The following is a 24444-nucleotide window of genomic DNA, read 5'->3' on the forward strand; positions in this document are numbered from 1 at the left end:
GTTTAAAAATTATAATGAAACTTGTCTAGATAGTACATGAAGTATTGATTTACTTTTATGTGTACTAACCTATCTCACGAGTTCTTTTCAAGTTTTGAGACTTGGGTGAAACCGGGATATGAGAGGATTGAACAAGATATAAAAGCTAAAGCTTGGGGATGACTAAGGCACCCCAAGTAAATATTACAAGAAGTATCAATCATCTAAGCTTGGGGATGCTACGCATCCCACCTCTCTTCGTCAACAACTATCGATTAGGCTATGTTGATCCTAAATTCTTTTTTGTCCACATGATATGTGCTATCCTTGGAGTGCATTTTTATTTAGTTTTCTGTTTGAATAAAATACCTAGATCTGAAAATCTTTATTGAGAGACAGTCCTCACATAGCTACTTAATTGTTTGACTACTCATTGATCTTCACTTGTATGTTCTGAGAGTAGTGTGATTGTTTGCTCTTGTGATTCACTTATATCCTAAGACTAAATTATGAATGAATGAAATATCATAAATATGAAATTATTAGTGTTTTTTATGTCTTGTAACAGTTTCATATTTGGTTTAGAAAGTAAAATCTATTAAAGTTTGACAATTATTGCATTGGTCATATGAGGAATTCATGAATGATTAATATAAGAAAGAGAACTTTCACATACAAATATATTATCGTGGACATCTTTTATGATTGTGAATACTCATTAATTATTTTTGAACTTGATCAAATAGTTGAAGTTGGACAAGGAAGACAACGTAATGCTTATGTTCGTGAATATTTGCATAGAAGTTATTTTTTCTTGGATCCTCCAACATGTGGTGCTTGTTTAGAACCTTTTGCTAGCCAAAACTTCGTACTAAATAGAGATACTACTTATGCATCCAAATACTTGAACCAAGTTTCTTTCATGAGAGTCCACCATACCTACCTATATATGGCATTTCATTGCCATTCTAAGTAAATTTGCATGTGCCACCTCTAAGCATTCAAATAAACATATGTTTTGTGTGTCATACCGTTCATGGAGCGACAGGGTAGTCATTATGTTCCATGCTAAGCGAGTTATTCTCAAGATGAGTGTTTATTCACTTGTTATTGCACGAGAGAGGCTGGTAAAAAATGCCCAGTCCCACATAATACAAAAATTAAATAAACAAGAACTCCAAAATTTTGATTGTTTGGATGGTACCGTGGATACGGCTAGCCAGAGAATGTGTTTGAATAGTGAAGTGGGGTAAATTTTCAATTCGGTTTGGAAACCGTTAATAATGTGATTAGCATGGAAGATATTGAAAACTCTTTTGTGATGTTGACATGAAAGGCACACCACCCACAATTACATATTCATCTTTGTTTTAAAACAATGAGCCCTCACACCTGTGCAAACCCATGCTTTCCTCTTCGAAGGGACAATCTATTTTACTTTTATGTTACTTAATTTTCATGTTGAGTCAACTTTTTATTCCAACTCCAATCTATTAGTTGACAAGTATCATGTGGTTGGAAAATATCCAAACATATATATTCACTCAAATATATTTGATCCTGATTCATTATTGTTGACAATTATCTTTATGATAAATATGTTGGAGACGAATCATTAAGCCCCTATCTTTCTCTGTGTTCGATGGATGTTATTTGTTCTAAAAATATGCTTCGAGTATTAGCAATCATAAAAGACTATATGACAATCGAGTATGTGGAGCTCTTACTTAGACTTGACGATGCATTGAAATTGTTTAATGACTAAGAACATATGATGTTGAGTTTCAAGAGAATGCATTATCTAAACAATGACATGTGAATTGATCGCTACCCAGCCATAATGATTTTTATGAAAAAGTTGCTGAAAAAGATGCTAGAAAAAGTAACTTAAATTATCATTAATCAAACTTATATACCATGCTAGAATTCACACTTCATAAATTAATTCTTTTATCATTTAACTACTCGAGAACGAGTAAAAATTAAACTTGGGGATGCTGATACGTCTCCAACGTATCGATAATTTATGAAATATTCATGTCATGTTTGCCTATGTTTAAAATACTTTTCTATGATTTTGATGTACTTTATATGATTTATTTAGAACTAACCCGGACTGATGTTGTTTTTAACAGCATTACAATGCCATGTTTCGTCACACAAGGTTTCACTAGCAATAACAATAGCTTGAAACTAACAATGAAACATTCTTCAAAAATAGCTACTGATTCTACATCAGATAGAAAATCTCTGTCTACTTAAAAGTGTTTGAGGTAATTCCTCCTGATGTGATCAATAATCAACATTTCAAAGCACATATGATCTACATGTTCTTATAATTCAAAGCACATATGATCTACATGTTCTTATAATACCCACCTGACGCTAGGAGTGCAAAGTGGTGCCCGATCTGCCCCGCTACGTAGTTAAAATAAATCTTGTTAGTTATAATTGTCTTGCTTAGATTCAGTTTAGTTTGAACTAGTCTCCAGTTTTTGCGGGATGCCCGCTTGCATCTAAAAGGGCTCAACTCATTGAGTGAGGGACCAACAAAGGGTTTTGAGAACATACCACTTGCTCATTTCTCATACACTGATTCTTTATTCAGCTACACGCAGGTAGATATATGATCTGGAAGCATGTATCAAGGTATTGTTTAAAGTTGTACACACTAGAATCCTATATCAAGATGTTAAATGACATTAGAAGGTCAGTCACATATAAACACACCATAATACATAGAAGTGCCACAAATTAATAATCATATAAACACACCACAAAACATGTCTAATTTTGACAAATTTTATGCATTGAATTTGCAATATCCACACACGACAATTAAAATGGGCACAATATTACTACTACACTGACCAACCAGTGAACTTCTTATTGTAATTTTGACCCATATCATGGTGAGCTTGTGATGCTTCATCCACGCACAACAATTAATTAAATGGTGTGTCGAAAGTATGTTACCCTGTCGATAAGACCCAAGATCCGCCACTGGTTCGAGGACTTTTACATCACATAATGTTTCAGACTCCTGGTGATTACTGTGTCAACTCTTGGTGATTACAGTGTCATTAGTGTTTTTACTCACCTGTGGCTATGTGACTGAACTAGAATCAAATGTTCGTGAAGTAATAAGTACTAGTATGTCATTACTTTAAACTTCAGTCAGGTACTCCTCCATTTTGATGGATAACTTTGCTCTACCTCACCAGCCCCGTCTGACACATCAGAAATAGTGTTGTGAGGCTTTTGTCTGCTCTGAACATGATGCTTTGAACTCATCCTCGCCCTCAAAAGCAAGGAATTGGCCATCACGCTGACTGAACTAAAACCCATGAGTGCTCCAGCTATCGACGGGGTCAGCATCGTACCCGTCACTGGCAGCAATGCTCCAGCAGCAACGGGTAGCCCAACCTGCAAAGTATCACATCATAACGAGGCCAGCAGCCATATATTTTTAATCTAAGTGTAACTTCTTTAAAATTGAGGTCCAACATTATCCTGGCAGTTGATAACTTATTAAACACATGAGCAAGGCATAAAGAGACGAGAAAGGGAACCGTACAATGTTATACAGAAAAGCCCACCAAAGATTTTGCTTCACTGTTCTCATGGTTTCTTTACTTAACTCTAAAGCATCAACAAGCTGCATCAAAGACCCATCACAGCAGTTTATTAGGAAAAAGAAAGATGATAGTAGCACAAAGAGGGGAGTGAAGTTAAATGAATTTGGCAACAGTATCAGCGAGTAACTCCAAGCTGTCGTGAATGAATTACCTGAGATAACCTATTACCCATGAGAACAACTGAAGATACGTCACTAGCTGCACCAACACCTCCACCCATTGCAATTCCAACGTCAGCTAAAGCTAGGGCTGCAGCATCATTAATGCCATCACCAACCATGGCAACTAATTTGTGCTCCTTTTGAAGTTCAGATATGAACTTCTTTTTCTCGTGTGGTTTAACTTCAGAAATCACCTGATACCATTTAATTAAGTAAACAAGTAATCATACTGAAAAGGTAACAAAGGATACACAAATCATGGTAAGAAAAAGAATCCTAATGAATGAAACAACCGTTTCTTCATGCTTCCTTTTGTGGCTGAATTGGTTTCAATCATATAGATCTTTATGTTCGAGCAATAGTGCATGGGGATGAGAAATTGATAATACCAGATGAAGTCAATTTACATATTAACGGCTTTCAGCTTGCTGTAAGATTTTCATGCATAATCAAAAGCATGAATAGGATGCTCGGGTCCGGGATGCTCACTCCCCTCGCTGCCGTCCGCGACGAGCGGGGACCCCGTGAGCTCTCCAGCCAAGCCTCCCTGACCCGCTCGGCGGAGACGAGTGACACGTCCAGCGTCGGCCTGCTGGTGCTCCCGCCGTCGTCGCCCCGACCTCCTGCCGTGATGCTGGCCGCGGCCACCCCAACTCTTGGGGCTCTGGACACCGACGCGCTGTCGCCCTAGCCCCCTCCGGCGGGCGGCGCTCTGGACACCGTCACCACAGCCACCTCTGGCGGATGTCTCCAAGCCTCCCCCAGTGGTACCTGTGGCGCTGGCGGTCCCCCCCCCTCCCGGGTCGCGCTCTCGGCTTCGCCTTCGCGGGCGGCCGTGACTTCGACGTTCGGTCTCCCCGGCCTCCCTGTGCTGCTCGGCCCTCCCGACCTCGCCCTCTGCTTCGACGCCACGGGCCTCGCGTCTGCGGTGATTACCACTCCGGTGGCTTCCCACCCGCTCTATCCGTGCACCGCGGCCTACTCCAGGCGGGGCTGCGCGTCCTCGACCCGGTCACGTCTTCTCGCCACAGTGCCCGGCTCGAGGCAGCACACCCCGACGGGAGCCCTGCTCCGCCCATCCCGAAGCGGGCCGAGCTACGGGCGGCTACGCGGAACCTGGAGCCAGGTACCCCTGCCATCCCTGCTTCTACTGCTACCTGCTCGTTCTCGGCTCTTGAATCTCGGCTCTTGAATCGATTCCGCTCGGCCGTCTTGCGAAAATCACGGCTGATTCTGCGATAGTGTTCCGGGGCGAAGTCGCCCCGCCGTTGGTCCAAATCAAGGCGATCTGTGCTCGAGAAATTCTCGATGGTCGGCTGGCCGAGGCTCGCTCTCGCTTACAGCCCCAGGGCGGAGCGGACGTCTCCGCTTCCCCCATGCCAGCACGGGCCCCTCGCAACTCGGTCGTGCCGGTCGAGGCCTGGGACCGCACACGCACCCACACCGCTATCCTACGCGCCCAGAGCGCTTCTCGGGTCCTGGGGTCAAGCAGCCCCCCCGATGGGTCAGTGATGCGAACGCTCTTCTGGAACATCCGAGGTTTCAGTCAGGATGGCCGCCGCCGCCAGTTGATCGAATACATGCGTGAAGAACGGATTGACATAGATGCCATTCAGGAGACATTGCGAACTGAGTTATCGCTCTCGGAGCTCAAGCCCCTGAGCTCCCATCTGTTTGCCTGGCACTGGCTCCCATCTAGTGGGACCACTAGCCACTCGGGCGGCATCCTCCTAGGAGTGAAGGATGCCACCTTTGAGATAGGTCGTATGGATGGCGGAGAGTTCTATGTTAGCATGGAACTCTTTGAACGGGCTTTGAACGTCAAGTGGGAGGTGATCGTCATCTATGGCCCGACCGACCACCGCCGTTCGGCGGCTTTCCTCGAAGAATTAAAGAGGAAAGTAGCAGCAGCCCAGCTCCCTCTGGTCGTTGATGGCGACTTTAATCTCATTCGCTTGGAGGCAGATAAAAGCAATAACTTGGTCAACTTTCCAAGGATGCAGATGTTCAACGATTGCATCGTGGACCTTGGCCTTCGGGAACTTGATAGAGTGGGGGCCAGGTTTACCTGGACCAACCGCCAGGCCGACCCGACCCGCTCCGTCCTCGACCAGGTCCTCGTCTCCCCAGAGTGGGAGCTTTGCTGCCCTCTTGCTTCGCTTAAGGCGATTACTAGGATTGGGTCGGACCATGTCCCCCTCCCTCTCTTCCGTTGACGACCGTCCGCCTCAACCTCCTCGGTTCTGGTTCAAGATATTCTGGCTTAACCAGGCTGGGTTTGTCGCGGTTGTGTGCGATAAGTGGCGGGAGGCTCACCTCGTCCCCTTCGTGCACCCTCCGCTGTAGATGCATGGCAGCTCTGTGCGAAGCGTTCGCGCCAATTCATGAGGGGGTGGGGCGCGAACCTCGGATGGGATCTACGGATGCAAAAGCAAGCTCTGCTAGCATCCATTCAGCTTCTCGACCTCCAGGGCCGACGCCTCGAGTCTGTCTGCCGACGAATGGCTTTTTGCGATACGATCTTGAGGACCAACTGTCCGTCATCTACTCGAACGAGGAGGCTTATTGGCAGATGCGAGGCACCCAAAAGTGGGTCCTCAAGGGTGACGCCAATACGGCCTACTTCCAAGCCATCGCTAATGGCCGCTGCGGCCGGAACACCATCCCCTGGCTCTGGGACGGGGATACCCTGTTGCAGTGGTCGGCAGACGTCCGCGCCCACGTAGATGGCTTTTGTAAAGCCTTGTTTTCCTCTTCCCCTTGGGGAGGGGTGTCCCTGGCCCTCGACATTTGGCCGACCGATCGACGCGTATCTGCGGAGGAGAACTTGGCGCTTATGGCTCCGTTCTCGAAGGAGGAGGTTTGGTCAGCCATCAAGGGCATGAACCCGACCTCCGCCCCGGGCCCGGATGGCTTGACGGTGAAGTTCTTCCAAACATTCTGGAACACCATTAAACCAGAGGTCATGGCCATATTTGACGAGTTCTTCATTGGCTCAATTGACCTCGCACGCCTTAACTTCGGGATTATCACGCTTATTCCAAAAGTTTGGGGTGCAGCTGAGATCAGCCAATTCCGGCCGATCACGGTGATCAACGTCATCTTCCGCATCCTGGCCAAGGGGTACGCCAATAGGGTGACCCTTCTTGCTGATCAGATCACACATTCGGATCAATCGGCCTTCATCCGAGGCCGGTACATCCTGGATGGTGTGCTCGTCCTTCATGAGACTATCCATGAGGTCCGGTCCAAAAACCTCAAGGCAAATGACACTGTTAGGGACCCTTCTTGAAGCTGGACTTTCACAAGGCGTATGACACTGTTAGCTGGGATTTCCTTCGGGAAGTTCTACAGCGTAAGGGCTTCGACGACCGGTGGGTGACTAGGGTGATGCAGATAGTCTCCTCTGGTCGTACCGCAGTAAACATCAATGGGGAGATCGGACCCTACTTCCCACCATGTGTGGGGTTCGTTAGGGTGATCCTTTCTCCCCGTTCTTGTTTAACATGGTGGTCGATGCGCTAGCCTCCATCCTTGACAAGGCCAAGGAGGCCGGCCACATCCGCGGCATCGTCCCGCACCTAGTGGGAGATCTTGGCGTCTCTCTCCTGCAATATGCGGACAACACGATCATCATGGTTGAAGGCTCGGACGATGACATCTCGTACCTGAAATTCCTCCTCCTCTGCTTTCAACATATGTCCGGTCTCAAAATAAACTTTAATAAGAGTGCGGTCATGGTCCTGGGCTACCCTCCTGCCGCGGCCCAGAGCATTGCCGACCGCCTCAATTGTCAGTTGGGCTCCTTCCCCACTTCATACCTGGGGATCCCCATTAGTGACACCCACCTCGGTTGCGGAGCTGCGACCTACGGTCGGCAAGCTTCAGCACCGTATTGAACCATGGCAGGTGCGGTGGCTATCGAAGGCTGTCAGGACGATTCTCATCAACTCCTCCTTGTCCAGCTTGCTGCTCTTCTTGATGAGCTTCTACAGCTTGCCAGAGACCCTCCACCATGAGATCGCCACGGTTCAGGCGCGATTCTTCTGGGCCGGCGAGGGAGATAAGCAGAAGTACCACATGGTGCGATGGTCCGAGATCTGCAAGCCGCGCGAGCAGGGTGGACTTGGGATCATGTCCTCCAAGCGTATGAATATCGCTCTGCCCACCCACTGGCTCCGGGGGATTGCTAAGGGCGAGGGGGGCCTCTGGCTTCGCATAATTCAGAATAAGCCTTCTGCCAGCGGTCTAGGGGGTCTTAGTTCTGGCAGTCCCTCATCCAGCTGCTCCCGGTCCTTCGCATTGGGACCTCTATCGAGGTTGGCTCTAGCGCATCCACCTTGTTCTGGTTTGACCGCTGGGCCGGCGAGACCCCCTTTGTTGCTCGTTTCCCAGCCCTATTCTCCATCGCGGTCGAGCCTCGGATCTCAATGGAGGAGGCCCTTATCGACCTCGGGCGCCTCGCTTTTAGACGGCCTTTCGGGACTCCTATGGACACGATCGCCTGGCAGGACCTCCTGGAGTCCATCGCCCTTCATGAACGGACATGGAGCGATCCATCGACTGTCTCTCTTGGCGGCTAGAGCCATCAGGGCGTTTCTCTACGAAGTCCCTCTACCGGGCCATAACGCCATCCCAGGGTATCGAGCCTCTCGCGGCGCTCTGGGAGATTTGACTCCCCTTGAAGATTCGAATATTCCTCTGGCAATGGCTTCGTGGCCGCCTTCCCTCTGGTGTCAAGGTCCTTAAGCGGAACGGGCCAGGGGATGGCATATGTCCGCTCTGTGCGACGGGAGAAGACTCGAATCACATATTCTTCTCTTGCGTGTCCGCGCAATTCCTCTAGAGTTGTTTCCGCGAAGTGGTCGATGGCGCCTGGTGCCACACAAACTTCCCTGACCTTTTCGCCGAACTCCAGGCTACGCCACCATCTGTCCGCCACACTAGGTGGCTGACGGTTGGGGTTCTGGCCTGGACGATGTGGACTGTTCGGAAAAAACTTGTTATTCAACGTGTTCCTCTTCGTCGTGCTACTGACGCAGTGTTCAAATTGTGTGGATATCTGCAGCTCTGGCGGCCGCTTAGCCGCTCGCGGGACCGAGACGCCATCAACTCCATCATCTCTCGTCTTCGTGCGATGGCTCTCCGCTTGGCGCCGCCGCTACCTCCGCCACCTCCGGAACCGGATTAGTGTTCCCTCCTCCAGGCCACGCCGCCGTGTTGTTTCTATTTCTTTGGGCTTGTTGTGTTGTGCCCACAGCGTAACCTTTGTACCCTCTGTTGTGCTACCTCAGTGCGGCGTGTGTGTGGTGTTATGACTGTTGTCGGATGTTATGCTTCGGTGGTTTGCTTTATCTATAAAGCGGGGCGAAAGCCTTTTTCAGTATTTCCTACAAAGATACTGTACATAACAATATCATAACTTTATGACAAATTAAAAAAAAAATCTTTATGAAAAGATGAATTCATATTTATTTTTCTTCATGTGCACCTTCTAAGATGTATATAAAAAATTTAAACTGCATACTTGAAGTCAGACAACAGCAGAAGAGGCAGCAAGCACCTGCAACATGTTCATTCTCGTACTTTGATGTCATATATTACAGAAGTTTGTTGTTTTATTACGGGGACTATTCGCCAGAACAAAATGTCCACATCGGCAAAGCAAAATTTACTTTAGTTGATATTACCTTGTCTAACTGAATGCCAACAATTGAGGCAACATTCATAGCAGCACTCTCCTTGTCCCCAGATAACATATACACACTAATTCCTTGCTTAGACAGGGCATTGATAACTTGATGAGAATCTTCTCTGATCTTATCCTCGAAACAAATAAGACCAGCTAGAGTACCGTCAACTGCTACATATGCAACAGACTGACCAAAATTTTCTGCTTCAGGAAATGGTTCACGAACAACACCATGCCTGAGATATTGTCAAAACATTTGTTTACTAGTGAGCACAGTTCCTCGGTGCAACACAACAATTACACATGGAGCTAGTGTAACGGAGCAGAAAATTGATGCAATAATCCAAACAAAGTTGTATTGCTAGAATGAGTTAACATATACTTCCTCCATTCCTAAATATAAGCCTTTTTAGAGGTTTCATTAGGGGACTACATATGGATGTATAGACTTATTTTAGAGTGTAGATTCACTCATTTTGCTCCGTATATAGTCTCCTATTGATATCTCTAAAAAGACTTATATTTAGGAACGGAGGGAGTATGTCACTAGTACAGAACTGATACCGGAAATACGACTATCAAACTTTGGCAACTTAGTGAAAGAACAAGTCTTATTTAGGACAACAATTGAATAAATAATTCAAGTGTACCTCCTAATCCAGTCTAATGTCCCAACCGAAACCTGTTTTTCACCAATCGTAGCCACAGCACCAGACCCTGGTTCTTCCATAAAGGACCCATCCTTTGCCTGTAACCATATACAAGGGAAAATGGCGAGCATATAAACACAGGAAAATCTGCAACTCCAATGGGGAATAAACTGTGCCATGAAACCGAAATATCAATGAGGTGATCCAGTTTATCATAAAAGCATTATCGAGCAGAAATATGTCAATTATCCAGTCAAATGGAAAAGGGTGCAAGATGTTTGTTTCCTTTCAACTCTGGTGCAAGAGTGGTTATGGACCCTATTGAGATTCAGCCATGGTCTGAATTCACGTAGCAGAACAGTTATCCTACAACAGCCGTTTCAGTGTACTGAGGCAATTGGCATGCTGAGGTCATTTTATCTCAGACTTGTTGAGCATTTCTGCTGTGAGTACCTTCATATTGATGCAGTTGGCAGCCTGGGCAGCTTCCATGATGGCTTTTCCAAGTGGGTGGTTTGTATTTGATTCTACTCCGGCAGCCAAACTAAGAACGTCACCTTCTGTCCATTCATTGTTCCTGTAATCTCTGATGACAAAATATGGTTTATCAACAGGAAGGTCTGGGAAATAAACTTCACTTCTGCTGCTGAGGGTGCATGATGTGCATAAGTCACACAAACGATTAGAAAGGAAGAAAAACGCTATCCATGGAAATACATTGCAAATTTCAGGGTGTCCCATCCTATTTGCAACTATGTTTTGCAGTGAGTTTCAATAAAATGGGAAGTAAAAAATAATCGCATGAAAATTTTATATTATAACCAAGTACAACTTTGAGGAAAGTAATTAGATACAACATATAAATTCAGTAAACAGAATAAAAACCACTTAACTTTGTATTTACACCTCCCTCGCTGTGAGAAGCTATTACTTTTGTCACTACAGGCTTCCCAATTGTTAAAGTTCCGGTCTTGTCAAACACAATGGCATCAACTTCCGCGAATTTCTCCAAAACATCCCCACCACGTAAAAGAAGTCCTCTCGTTGCACCTAACGAAGTACCAACCTGGAAACAGCATACATGAATAATTGTTGACAGAATGTTTATTCAGGCAAACGGGTTCGTGTCCTTTAGTTCCATACCAGCACTGCAGTGGGTGTGGCAAGACCAAGAGCACATGGGCAAGCAATTACCTGCACATGAAGATCAATACTGTTAACCGTTCAGAAAGTAGGGCACATTGTAGGCAAGGAGAAGTTAAATTAGAAAAAAATAACTGAACTATGGTGTTTGGTCTGACTACAACACTGAACTATAAATCCTTCTGTGATAAACCCTGAACTTTCTAGAGTCATTTGTCCTAGCTGGTTTCCGATGGTGGTTATGCATTCTGGGGTTTCTAAAAATGTGAAGAACAATCATGGGTATAAAAGATGTTAGAGAGTGAGAACCTGCAAATTTTCAGCCAAAGATACAACCATTAGTGTCATGAGCAAAAGAGGAAAAGATATATCAATCCATCTCATCTTTTTGGCATATAGGATACAAATGATCACATTCTCTGATGCAAATTTTCAGCTCCTCATTTTATCAGTTATTCATTCCCTACACCTACAAAATGGTTCACATTTTTCTGGAAACCACAAAAAAGAAAGAACATCTATCTCTTGTTTTTGTACATGGCAGAAAAACATGCATATTTTTTTTCTGAAACTTTGCAGGTTCTCATTTTATAGTATCCCCTTCCATTGCACCTAGAAATGTTCTTTCAAAGTTTAATATGTTATATAGTCTAGGTTTAAGTCGGACCAAACACTATATTTCAAGGTTCATGATCATTAACATAAATGAAAACCATAATTTAATATTAAAATTGTTGGTCAGTTGTATAGACATATGTGAGGTACATAGATTTCTGACAGCTACACCTGTGCAACTCAAGTCTTCTTGACACATGAAATGATAAAAGTATGGAACTAAAAGCATGATTAATCCAGTTACACCCAATGATTTTATTTCCTTTATAAGAAACTTACTTATTTATTTAAGTTGGATCTTGAAAAGAATCTACACTTATTCAACGTCCCTGCAATTCAAACAAAGACGGCTGTTCTTCATGTCATTTATTTTGAAAGCTCAATAAGTGAATTTGGGACTAGACCTTTTTTTTTCTCTAAGACAACACCATTCAAAGGAGTTTGCAGTTTACACTAGCATATGCTACTTTAAGCAAAACATTACTCGTTATCCAAAGCAAATAGACAGAATAAGATTGTTAAACATGCATTCCTTGGATCATACCAGAACACTGCAAGAAAGCTGCAAAGCCAGAGACATTGCACTTCCCTGCTGGATAGCAGCAGGTACAAGTTGTGAACCAAAAATACTCCAGAACATAAAGGTAGCAGAAGAAAGCGCCATAACACCATATGTAAAGTTCCCAGCAACCTGTTATGTAATAAAATAATTGACACAATTAATCATAGTAATACAGTATAGCCTAAAGGACTAAACCTATAACTAATTCAGGTTATGATATTGTAAGTGGATGAAAATATCTATAAGATTGTTGTCACTGATCAAAGATCAGTCAGCAGTGACCAGAACAAAGACAGTAGAGTAGGGTGTAACAAATGCCCTATGCGAAACATATAGAAGAGCTAGTACTAATTGTCCAAGACCCCGTTCCCAGCACAGGATAAAATCAAGGTCCTATTGGGTTCAGACCGTTTGCTGTGGTATTCCTGCATTATAAGCAGGCCTTAATAAATAATGGAATCAATATTTCAAGTGATCGAGAACTTAAAAGTAGAATACGGCAGTAAGTGCACACATTGTCTGAACCAAGAAACGTTTTGAACATAGGTCTGAGTGCTAAACAGGCTCAAGTATCTACTGGACAGATACATTTTTACTAAATTGCTAATTACAATCTTGCCTAGGTCAAATAAAAATTACAGAAAGTAGTCAATGACCTATATTCCGTAATTATTTAGTCCACAAAAAGGGTCCATGTGTGGAACTCGTGCACTAAACTGAACATCGCGTCCACATACAAAATGTTTATGTGTACATAATTGCGATGGACATCATGATAAAATAGAACAATTCAGCATTATATCAGACATTAACCCTAAATTAGTAGTTCTCGTAGAGTTGGTCCCAGAGTCTCTGTTTCAAATGTGATTAAAAATATACCTTGTCAGCTAATCGTTGAACAGGGGCTTCCCTTGTCTGTGCTTCTTCCACTAAGTGAAGTATGTCAGACATGACAGTCTCACCGCCAGGTCGTCGAACTTCAACTGTCAGTTTACCGTTTAAATTAATGCTCCCCGCTGATACTTCTGCCTAACAAAGGAAAAAAGAATCAACACCATACTCATGCTAATGTTCAGATATTGCCTGAATTCAGTGAGCCAGAAGGCACCAATATCTCCACATGAGACAATATTAGGTGGTTCAGAAAGCATACCCCTGCAATCTTAGTTACCGGCATAGGTTCACCTGTCAAACTTGACTCGTCAACTGTACTTCTTCCAGCTTTCACAAGTCCATCGGCTGGAATGCGGTCCTGGACAGTGTATGATAGCAAACATTATACTAAAAGGATAGTAGCATGAGATCATACACGAGCTACCCATAATGGCTATAACCACATAAACAAAGTTCTATGTGGACCTGAAGAACATAATATCATGCACTTGTACCTGTATATGTTAGTATGTTTACTCATTAACGCACAAGCAAATAACATGCCAAACATTTATAACTGCGCAGGTAGGAAGCAACAAAAATAGTACCCATAAAAAACCATGTGTGCTGTAAACACTTCTATTAATGTGTGTTTGTCTGTGTGAGAGCAACTCTAGCAGACCCCGCATCCCGCCCCGACCCGGAAAATAACCGCCAAAATGCGGGTCGGGGCAGAAAAACCTGCCTGATCAGACCCCGCATCCCGCCCCGGCCCGCAAATATTTTTGCGGGGCGCGGCAAAATCTCGGCCCCAACCCGCGTATTCACGGGTTTCCCCCTCGCCGTTGCAGTGCCCTGCATATAAGCGGAAGCGGTTGGTGGGAGGGACATTTCAGCCCGCGCGGGGTCTGAAAAAGCATATTCCACGAATATGCTTTTTACAGGTCCGTTATGCAGGGTCTGCATCCACGGCCGTGCGCGCCGGCCCACAAAGACGTTTTTTCGCAAACTGCAAATACGTTTTGCGGGCCGGACGGATGCGGGGTCTGCTAGAGTTGCTCTGACTTATATTTACTCACCCCAGGCAGCACTAATATATAGTCCCCAACAGCAAGAGTACCACATGGGACCTCTGTGAATGATGATTGCTCAGCATCGTTATCCACCATTAGGCGTGCTTTTGATGGAAGTATATTGAGTAATCCGGTCATATCACTAGCAGCTTTTAGCTTCGCCCTCTGCTCAAGATTCTTCCCTAGAAGAACAAAAGCTATCAACATAATTGGTTCCTCAAAAAATGTCTTCCATCCCTGCAAGAAAATCAGTTGGTATAAAATAACTACCATAAAATAGAGCAGTTGTAGAATTAAATGGAACCTGAATTATGACTTTTCCAACAACATCTGCAGAGCAAAGACAATGATGCAGTTGTGGTAAGGTCAAATTCATGATTCTTATGGTTTGATGTATCTGAGGTCATGCATGCAACTATACAACAATGAAATCCTTCCAGGAAGAAAGTAGGAGCTACCAGTTTTGGAATGAAGGCTGCAACTGAGCTGACAGCAAAAGATGACAGAGCACCTAAACCAACCAATGTATTCATGTTTGGAGAACCCTTGAATAGACTCTTTAATCCATCGATAATTAGTCTTCGGCCAGGCCCAATAAATGTAAATATTGAGAGAGACAAATGGAATCCAGTGGAATGAAACAGGTGCATCAATGGTGCATTAACTCCAAAGAGATGAGAAATATGTCCCAGTAGGCAAACAGCACATAGTGCCCAAGATACAGCAAGTTCTCGACCTAAAATTGGAACCAATGCCATATTAATCGTAGGTCATCTTATAAGCATAGAAAAGACTCAAACTTGGAGGAAGCTCATAGGGTTGATGTTTAATTGCCGATGTGAATTAAGTTTACCACTTTGCTTCAGATTTTGCAGTTTTTCGCCCATCTTTCTTTCGAAAACATTCTGTGAACTGACTTTTGAAGAATCTGCAAGTACAATAGACAGTTGCATGAAACTGGATATACTGGCGCCTGGCATTAAAATTTAGAGGGGAATTCAGACATAAACTGGAGGGCAAAGCAGATAAAGTGACTGACAAAGCAATTTCATCTGTCTTGCATTACATAGCATAATGTAACAACGGAACTTTGAGATATGTCCAGCTACAACATTAGTGTTATGACCGGTACAACGTACCAACGGAGGAGGCCCAATGGGCAGGGTTAGTTACGGGCTTAGCCCAAGTTATCTTACCTATCTTAGAGTCCAAGTTATATTAGAGTCCAAGTTAGAGTCCAAGTTATCTAGGGTTTAGTGGAGGCTGTCCTCCTATATAAACACATGTACCCCTTCGATATTAAGCAAACAATAAACAGTATATTCTGTTGTCGTCTCCCTCAGGAGACGAGAGCCCCAAACCCTAGCCGTCTCTCTCTCTCTCTCACGCCACGACGGCGCCCAACCGCCGGCGCCGGCATCCCCAACCTCACAGCCCGCACTTCCACCCCTACAACCTACGTCCGAGACCTGGTAGAACCCTAGCCTCTACCAATTTGGTATCAGGTAGCTTGGGTTCGATGAGTTTGTCGGACCTTCCCACCACCACCGCCGCCGCCACCACCGCCTTCCCCGCCACCTCGCAGCAGCCGCCGCCACCGCACCACTCGCCGCCGCCGGCCACCTCAGGTCCGGCCGCCTCCGGTCCCGCGGCCCTGGCGGCCGAACCCGCCCCCGTCCTCTCCCCGGTGGAGATGTCCTCGGCGATCCGCGACCTCAACCTGGCGGTCTCGAACCTCCGGACTTTCCTCCAGGCTCCGTACGCAACCCCGCCACCACCGCCTCCGCCGGGGCGCCCTTCGCGCCACCGCCCCCGGCCACTGTCGCGCCCCAGGGCCTGCCGATCACCCAGGTCCGGTGGCCGCCGTCGCCGTCCCCGCTACCGACGTGGATTGACATGCCGACCTACACGACGGCGCCACTACAGCCGACGGTGTTGCAGCCACCCGCCCCCACCTTCGGGGGGTTCGGCGGGTACAATGATCCGTACGCCGGGAGCTCCGTGGTGCCGCAGCACTCTCCTTCCGCTGCGCTGGGTTGTCACGAGGGCACCTACGCGGCCTCGCCACACGTGCAGCAGCCACCCCGCTTCACCAAGCTGGAGTTCGCCACCTACGACGGCACCGTCGACCCCCTGAACTGGCTCAATCAGTGCGACCAGTTTTTCAGGGGGCAGCGGACCATGGCGTCCGACCGCACGTGGATCGCCTCCTACCACCTCCGTGGCCCCGCCCAGACTTGGTACTACGCCCTCGAGCAGGACGAGGGCGGGATGCCTCCGTGGGAGCGCTTTCGCGACCTGTGTCTCCTCCGGTTCGGCCCCCCCATACGTGGGAGCCACTTGGCCGAGCTCGGTCACCTTCCCTTCACCACCTCGGTGCAGGACTTCGCCGACCGCTTCCAGACGTTGGCCTGCCATGCGCCTGACGTCACGGCTCGCCAACGCGCCGAGCTCTTCGTCGGCGGCCTTCCCGACCACATCCGCATCGACGTCGAGATGCGCGACCCCCAGGACCTACAGACGGCCATGTATTACGCACGCGCGTACGAGCAGCGCGCCAACGCCCTGCAGCAGGCGTTCCCGGCCGCGGCACGCGTCCCCCGACCCGCCCCGCCCCGGCGGCCGCCACCCCGACACCCCGCCCTGCCGGCCGCTACTGCGGCTGCCCCCGCGCCGACACGCACCTTCCGGCGCTTGACGTCGGCCGAGCAGCTCGAGCGGCGCCGCAAGGGCCTGTGCTTCAACTGCGACGAGCCGTATGCGCCGGGTCATACGTGCGCCCGCCTGTTCTACTTGGAGACCGTCGACGACGCGGAGGTGGAGGCCCTCACCGCGGAGCTCGACGACACCACACTCTCCGAGGCCGGCGTCACGACCTACGGGCCGGTCAACGCGACCGCCTTCGTCGTCTCCCTTCATGCCATGGCTGGCATCAAGACGGCAAAGACGATGCTGCTTCCAGTGACGATCAACGGGGAGCGTCTCACCGCACTCGTGGACACGGGTTCGACGCACAACTTCCTGTCCGGGGACGCCATGCGCCGCCTCGCACTCCAACCGGCGGGCTCGGAGAAGTTCAGCATCACCGTCGCCAACGGGGACCGCCTTGCTTGCCAGGGGGTGGCGCGGCAGGTTCCCGTCCTCATCGGCGACGAGCCGTTCTCCATCGACTGCGTCGGCATCGACCTGGGCTGCTACGACTTCATCCTCGGCATCGACTTCCTGTCCACTCTCGGCCCCATCCTTTGGGACCTCGATGTGTTGTCCCTCATCTTCTGGCGCGAGGGCGGCCGTCGCGTTCAGTGGACAGGCATCGGCGGCTCCGACGTCGTGACTCCACAGCTCCAGTTGATGGCGGCCGCACTGGACGAGGCGCATCCCCTCCTGGCCGACCTCCTGCAGCAGCACAGCGACATCTTCGACGAGCCACAGGGCCTCCCTCCCGCGCGGCCCTGTGACCACCACATCCACCTGCTGCCGGACACGGCACCTGTAGCCGTGCGTCCGTACCGGTACCCTCAGCTGCAGAAAGACGAGCTCGAGCGTCAGGTGGCAGTCATGCTCGCGCAGGGCATCATCCGGATTTCGACATCGCCGTTCTCCGCCCCGGTGCTCCTTGTGCGCAAGCCCGACGGCACATGGCGCTTCTGCATCGACTACCGCGCCCTCAACGCCCTGACGTCCAAGGACAAGTTCCCCATCCCCGTCGTGGATGAGCTCTTGGACGAGCTACACGGAGCGCGCTTCTTCACCAAGCTTGACCTTCGCTCGGGCTACCATCAGGTGCGCATGCACCCTGACGACATCGAGAAGACGGCGTTCCGCACTCACCATGGCCACTTCGAGTTCCTGGTGATGCCGTTCGGCCTCTCCAACGCGCCGGCGACCTTCCAGGCCCTGATGAATGACGTGCTCAGCCCATACTTGCGCCGCTTTGTGCTTGTTTTCTTTGATGACATTCTCATCTACATTGCATCTTGGGCGGAGCACCTACAACACGTGGCCATCATCTTCAACGAGCTTCGAGCGCATCATCTTCACCTCAAGCGCTCGAAGTGCTCGTTCGGCACGACCTCCGTCGCGTACCTGGGGCACGTCATCTCGGCGGACGGGGTAGCGATGGACGCGGACAAGGTCGCCGCCGTCGCCGCGTGGCCGATCCCGCGGCCACCGCGGGCGCTCCGCGGCTTCTTGGGCCTCGCCGGCTACTACCGGAAGTACATCCGGGACTTCGGCCTCATCGCCGCGCCACTGACGCGTCTCCTTCGACGCGACGCCTTCTCCTGGGACGAGGAGGCGACTACGGCATTCGAGGCTCTCCAGCGGGCGCTCACGATGGGACCCGTCCTCCAGATGCCGGACTTTGATATGCCGTTCATGGTGGACTGCGACGCCTCTGGCATCGGCTTCGGCGCCGTCCTCCACCAGGGCGAGGGACCGCTCGCCTTCTTCAGCCGCCCCTTCGCCGCTCGCCATCACAAGCTCGCGGCCTACGAGCGCGAGCTTATTAGGCTGGTTCAGGCGGTGCGCCACTGGCGGCCTTATCTTTGGGGCCGGTCATTCCGTGTGCGCACGGACCACTACAGCCTCAAGTTCTTGCTGGACCGGCGCCTCTCCATAGTTCCGCAACACCAGTGGATCAGCAAGCTCTTTGGCTTCGACTTCACCGTTGAGTACCGCCCCAGCCGTCTCAACACGGTCGCCGACGCCTTGTCCCGCCGCGACACTGAGGATGTCGCGGACGACGTCGCCATGGCTGGCACTGTCATGTGCATTCGCTCCGGGCCATCTTTCGCCTTCATCGACGACATTCGCCGGGCAACTTCGACGGCCGTGGACGCCCAGGGCCTGCGCCAGCGTCTTGACGCCGGCGAGCTGGACGTGCCCTGGCGCTTGGACGAGGGGCTGCTCCTACATGGCCGCCGCATCTTCGTGCCCGACCATGGCGACCTGCGCCACCAGGTCCTAACCTTGGCGCACTCTGCAGGGCACGAGGGCGTGCAGAAGACTCTCCATCGTCTCCGTGTTGATTTTTACATCCCCGGTGATGGCGCGATGATCCGCGACTGGGTGCGGTCGTGCGTGACGTGCCAGCGGAACAAGACGGAGACACTACGACCCGCGGGTCTACTGCAGCCGCTGGACGTACCCTCCCAGGTGTGGGCGGATATTTCCATGGACTTCATCGAGGGCCTTCCCAAGGTGGGCGGCAAGTCCGTCATCCTCACGGTGGTTGACCGCTTCTCCAAGTACGCGCACTTCATCGCCCTGGGTCATCCATATACAGCCGCCTCCGTGGCGCGGGCCTTCTTCGACGGCATCGTCCGCCTCCACGGTTTTCCGTCGTCCATCGTCAGCGATCGTGATCCCGTGTTCACGGGACATGTCTGGCCGGATCTCTTTCGACTGGCGGGCGTGAAGCTCCGCATGAGCACGGCGTTCCACCCTCAGACAGACGGCCAATCCGAGGTGGTCAACAAGGTGATCGCCATGTACCTGCGCTGAGTTACTGGTGATCGTCCACGAGCTTGGGTGGACTGGTTGGCGTGGGCGGAGTACTGCTACAACACCTCCTATCACTCCGCCCTGCGCACCACGCCTTTCGAGGTGGTCTACGGGCACCCACCTCCGGCGATGCTCCCTTACGAGCCTGGGACGGCTCGGTCCGAGACGGCGGGCGACTTACTCCGCACCCGCGGCGACATTCTGGCTGAGGCACGCCAGCGGCTTCTCGAAGCACAGCAGCTGGCTCGGAAGTACTACGATGCTCATCATCGCGAGGTGGAGTTCGCGGTGGGCGATTGGGTGTGGCTGCGCCTCCTCCACAGGACCACGCAGTCTCTGGACCCGCGCTCCAAGCGCAAATTGGGACCTCGCTACGCCGGTCCCTTTCGTGTGCTGGAGCGTGTCGGCACACTCGCATACCGCTTGGAGCTGCCAGCTGGTTCTCGCCCCCCGACGTCTTCCATGTCGGCTTACTGAAGGCCTACCGCGGGGACCCTCCTGCAGCGACGCCGGCCCTTCCTCCTACTTCGGATGGCCGCCTCCTTCCAGCTTCCGCATAGGTGGCGAAGGTGCTGCAGGCGCAGCAACGTCGCGGCGTCTGGCATGTCTTGGTACAGTGGACCGGCCTGCCAGAGGAGGAAGCGACTTGGGAGAAGCTCGACGATTTCCGCCAGCAGTTTTCAGATGTTCAGCTCGAGGACGAGCTGTTTGAGAAGGCGGGGAGAGATGTTATGACCGGTACAACGTACCAACGGAGGAGGCCCAATGGGCAGGGTTAATTACGGGCTTAGCCCAAGTTATCTTACCTATCTTAGAGTCCAAGTTATATTAGAGTCCAAGTTATCTAGGGTTTAGTGGAGGTTGTCCTCCTATATAAACACATGTACCCCTTCGATATTAAGCAGACAATAAACAGTATATTCTATTGTCGTTTCCCTCAGGAGACGAGAGCCCCAAACCCTAGCCGTCTCTCTCTCTCTCACGCCGCGACGGCGCCCAACCGTCGGCGCCGACGTCCCCAACCTCGCAGCACGCACTTCCACCCCTACAACCTACGTCCGAGACCTGGTAGAACCCTAGCCTCTACCAATTAGACACTGGACCTCTAAAGCGCCACTCATAGATCTCGCATATAAGAACCACTGAAATGCTTAAGCAGCATGCCAATTCAACTTCTATTGAGGAACCTATCCATCAGCAGATCTTGCACATTGCAATGCTCTAAGTTCAAACAGTCCTCAACAAATCCAATTAAATGGTATTATATCAGCCTCACGACACTACATTATCAATTGTAACAGTTTACCTCGCTGGCTGGATTTGTACCCACATGTTGTCAACTGACTAGCGAGCTTCTCACCCAACTGCAGTTTCCAATCTTGTACAGCTCTATCTTCTGGCACAGCCCACACAACTGCCATCTCGGTGGCAAGATTGACAGTTGCGGACACCACCTGGGGCTGCAAACACAAGCACACTGGCTTACAAACATAGCTAGTGAACTAATAAACACCATGCCGGAAAGCAGCTCTGAGCCAGTGAGATTCTTTTTTATTCTTTTTTGTGAATAACTCACCTCATTCTCCAAAATGCGTTTAACGCTTGCTGCACATCCCCCACAAGACATCCCCTGCAATCAAAAGTTCAAACCCTCAAAATGGCTAATGCAGTCACGGATTACATAGTACTAGAAGAAAACATAATTTCCATGACAGCGTGAGAAGTTTCACCATGCAATTATAGCATATAGAACTGAAGTGTCATTATTACTAGCATAACGCCCGTGCGAACCACAAATACTCCTCCGTTCCTAAATATAAGTCTTTTAAGCGATTTCACGAGGGGACTACATACGGAGCAAAATGAGTGAATCTACACTCTAAAGTACTCCCTCCGTCCCAAAATAACTGTCTCAAACTTAGTACAAGTTTCTACTAGAGCTAGTACAAAGTTGAGACACTTATTTTGGGATGGAGGGAGTATGTCTATATACATCCGTATTTAGTCCTCTAGTGGAATCTCTAAAAAGACTTATATTATGAAACGGAGGGAGTATGATTCAGTCGTATTGGATTAGTAGCATATAACAACCAATGCATGTGCAAAACTGCAGAGAAGAAACCCAATCAAGCGGTCAACGCCAGACTGAGTAACTGCGGCAGCGATGAGAGCACCATTGCAAGATACGAGTATATTTTATTATTTTCAAATCGACGGGTATGGTAAGTTCTAGATGAATGAGGAAGATTGAGGTGGAGTGAGGGAGTGAACTCACCACCACTAACTACAGTGAATAGCAGAGAAGTAGAGATAGTCTCTACCATAGCAGCTACAGTGGTTCCATCTAAGGGGGAAATTTCACTGGGACGTGGAGATAGGAGGCAAGCATTTACAATTCCCAACACATACATACCCCAACGTCAAGGATTATGGTATCGGCTTCCAGCCCTGCCGCTTCCTCTGCCACCGCCGTCCCCTGGGAAGCACGAGGCCGCTTCCACCCATCGCCGCCTCCATCACCGCCGCCCCCGCCATCTCCGTTCCCCCTACCGCACCCGCCGCCGGGAGGACCGGCCGACGCAAGGGAGGAAGCCGAGACGCTCGCGAACCAGCGGCGAGGCCCCGCGCGCGGGGAGGCCGGGCCGCGGAGAGCTAGGCGCGCGAGCGAGAGGAAGAGGAGGTCGCCGCTCACGGCGAAGCGCCGCTGCGCGGAAGCGGCGAAGACAGGGGCGCGACCGAGCGGGGCCGTGGGGGGGCGGCCGCGGAGGAGGATGTTGTGTGGGGACGAGGCGGGGAAGGTCCTGGAGCGGGAGGAGATAGCCCTGGAGATGGCGAGGAGGGGCGTGGCCGGGTCCATCCTCGGGAAGCTTCTAGAAGGATCTACGCAGCGGCGGCAACATGCAGAGGCTCCGACACTGCTTTGCTACTGCCGTTGTGTGCGCGGCGGCGATGAGGGCCGGAGATAGCGGGGATTGTGTAGAGTACCGCCACCCGTACGGCGAGCAATTTGGACAGTTGCAAGTTGCCACGCACATTGAAAAGTTGGGCTACCTAAGAGCATCTCTACTATTAAAGCAGGATCGAAAGTCGTGATGGTTTAACCTAGCGATGGTTCGACTTCTTCCAGCGATCCCACCTTCCCACATAAAGAAAATCGGCAATCGGCAATCCCACGTAAAGAAAATCGGCAATCCCCTCCTGTCGCTAGCTCCTCCCTCCCACGTTCTCCGAAAACCGCTCTCTCTCATTCTCGTTCTCCACTGCTTCGCTGCCCTGCAACCCACTCCCCTTCCCGCTCCTCCCCGCCAGATGCACCCCCTCCTCTCCCCTACCCGCTCCTCCCCGCTAGATGCACCCCCTCCTCGCCTCTCCTCTGCCGCCCACCGAGACGACGACCACCAGTTCCTTCCTTCACCTCCCCTTCTCGTGCCCCGTCCACCGCCAGATCCGGTCATTGCAGCAGGTGGCCCGACGCCGGCGACTGCACCGTCCATGTCATCTCGCCTGCGCAGGTACTTCCCTTATTTCCCCTCCATTGCCATCTCTCACCATCGATTTCCCTCACCTCTCTTACCCTTTTCCAGATCTGGACCGTCATGGCGACCGCGCGTGACGTCGCCGCCGGCGGTGGGTTGCGGCCATGGCGACCGCGCGCAACGTCATGGAGGTCGTCCAGAAGCTCGCCTCCGACCACGCTAGGCCCCACGATGTGAGTACCCTGCTCCCTTCTCCTTAGCTCTGCCCCCAAATCTACTCCGACGATGACCTCTCTGTTGTGCCCTGCAGCTGCTGTAGGAAGGGGTTAAGCTGCTGGGGACGGGGCTGCAGGGCGACCGCGTCGTGACCTTCTGCCGCCTCCTCGCCCGCAACACCGTCGAGGCCAAGCCAGCCCAACTCGCCTCCGGTACACCCAGCTCCCACCTCTCTTACTCCATGGTCGCCCTCCTCCCGCTTCTTTCCTCCCATGCTAATCAGCAATTCAGGATTCAATTATACAAGACCCATGTTCAAGTTCTTGTGAGCCAATGTCTCCTTCATAGTTGTATTATCGCGAGCAACCGTTTGTTGGCCTACTTGGATAGGAAATAAACATTTTTCGGTTGTTGATGTGACATAAGGGCATCATCCAATTAGTTAGGAAATATTACATAAAAAACAAAAAGGTATGCTAGAAATGAAGGTTTATTTTTCATGCTTCATATAAATTGTTTACCCTACTTTCTGTATAAGTTGATGAAGGCCAAGATAAGTCTCGAAGTTGATATCCACACAAAAGGTATCCATCATTTTCTTTTCCAGTGTATAAGTTCCTTTGGCGATTGTAGGGCTCAATACTACAAAATTTTGTGCAATCCTGCAGTAATAATTCTTAGCTAGAAATTTACAGTATACGGTAGATGCCATCCTCAGTTTAGAGAGTTCTCTGTAGTTCTGGTCCTTCTGATCTCGGTGATCTCACTTTCCATGGCTTGTATATTGTCAACCATCATCTCTGATGCTTTCGCATTTTCCTGTAAACTGATAACTCCAGCAACAGCCAACCTGAGCACAGC

General features: G+C 49.8%; 1 protein-coding gene across 2 annotated transcripts; it reads right to left on the bottom strand.

Moving 5' to 3' along the window:
* Positions 1–2714: 2714 nt before the first annotated feature.
* On the bottom strand, positions 2715–22922 carry LOC123406919 (copper-transporting ATPase PAA1, chloroplastic). Of its 2 annotated transcripts, none has more exons than XM_045099939.1 (17): positions 22305–22922; positions 21468–21521; positions 21198–21351; positions 15240–15314; positions 14845–15122; positions 14444–14623; positions 13594–13692; positions 13320–13469; positions 12423–12569; positions 11264–11314; positions 11014–11186; positions 10574–10706; positions 10121–10218; positions 9469–9706; positions 3769–3972; positions 3557–3637; positions 2715–3405 (listed from the first exon to the last, which is right to left on the bottom strand). In XM_045099939.1, exons 1-17 carry the CDS (start codon positions 22746–22748, stop codon positions 3157–3159), a joined length of 2808 nt encoding a protein of 935 aa, XP_044955874.1. In that variant the 5' UTR covers positions 22749–22922; the 3' UTR covers positions 2715–3156. The 2 variants fall into 2 exon arrangements, with proteins under 2 accessions (XP_044955874.1, XP_044955873.1); XM_045099938.1 differs by having other exon boundaries at positions 14393–14623.
* Positions 22923–24444: the final 1522 nt, after the last annotated feature.

Source organism: Hordeum vulgare, chromosome 7H (genome assembly GCF_904849725.1).
Source record: "Hordeum vulgare subsp. vulgare chromosome 7H, MorexV3_pseudomolecules_assembly, whole genome shotgun sequence".
Lineage (NCBI taxonomy): Eukaryota > Viridiplantae > Streptophyta > Magnoliopsida > Poales > Poaceae > Hordeum > Hordeum vulgare.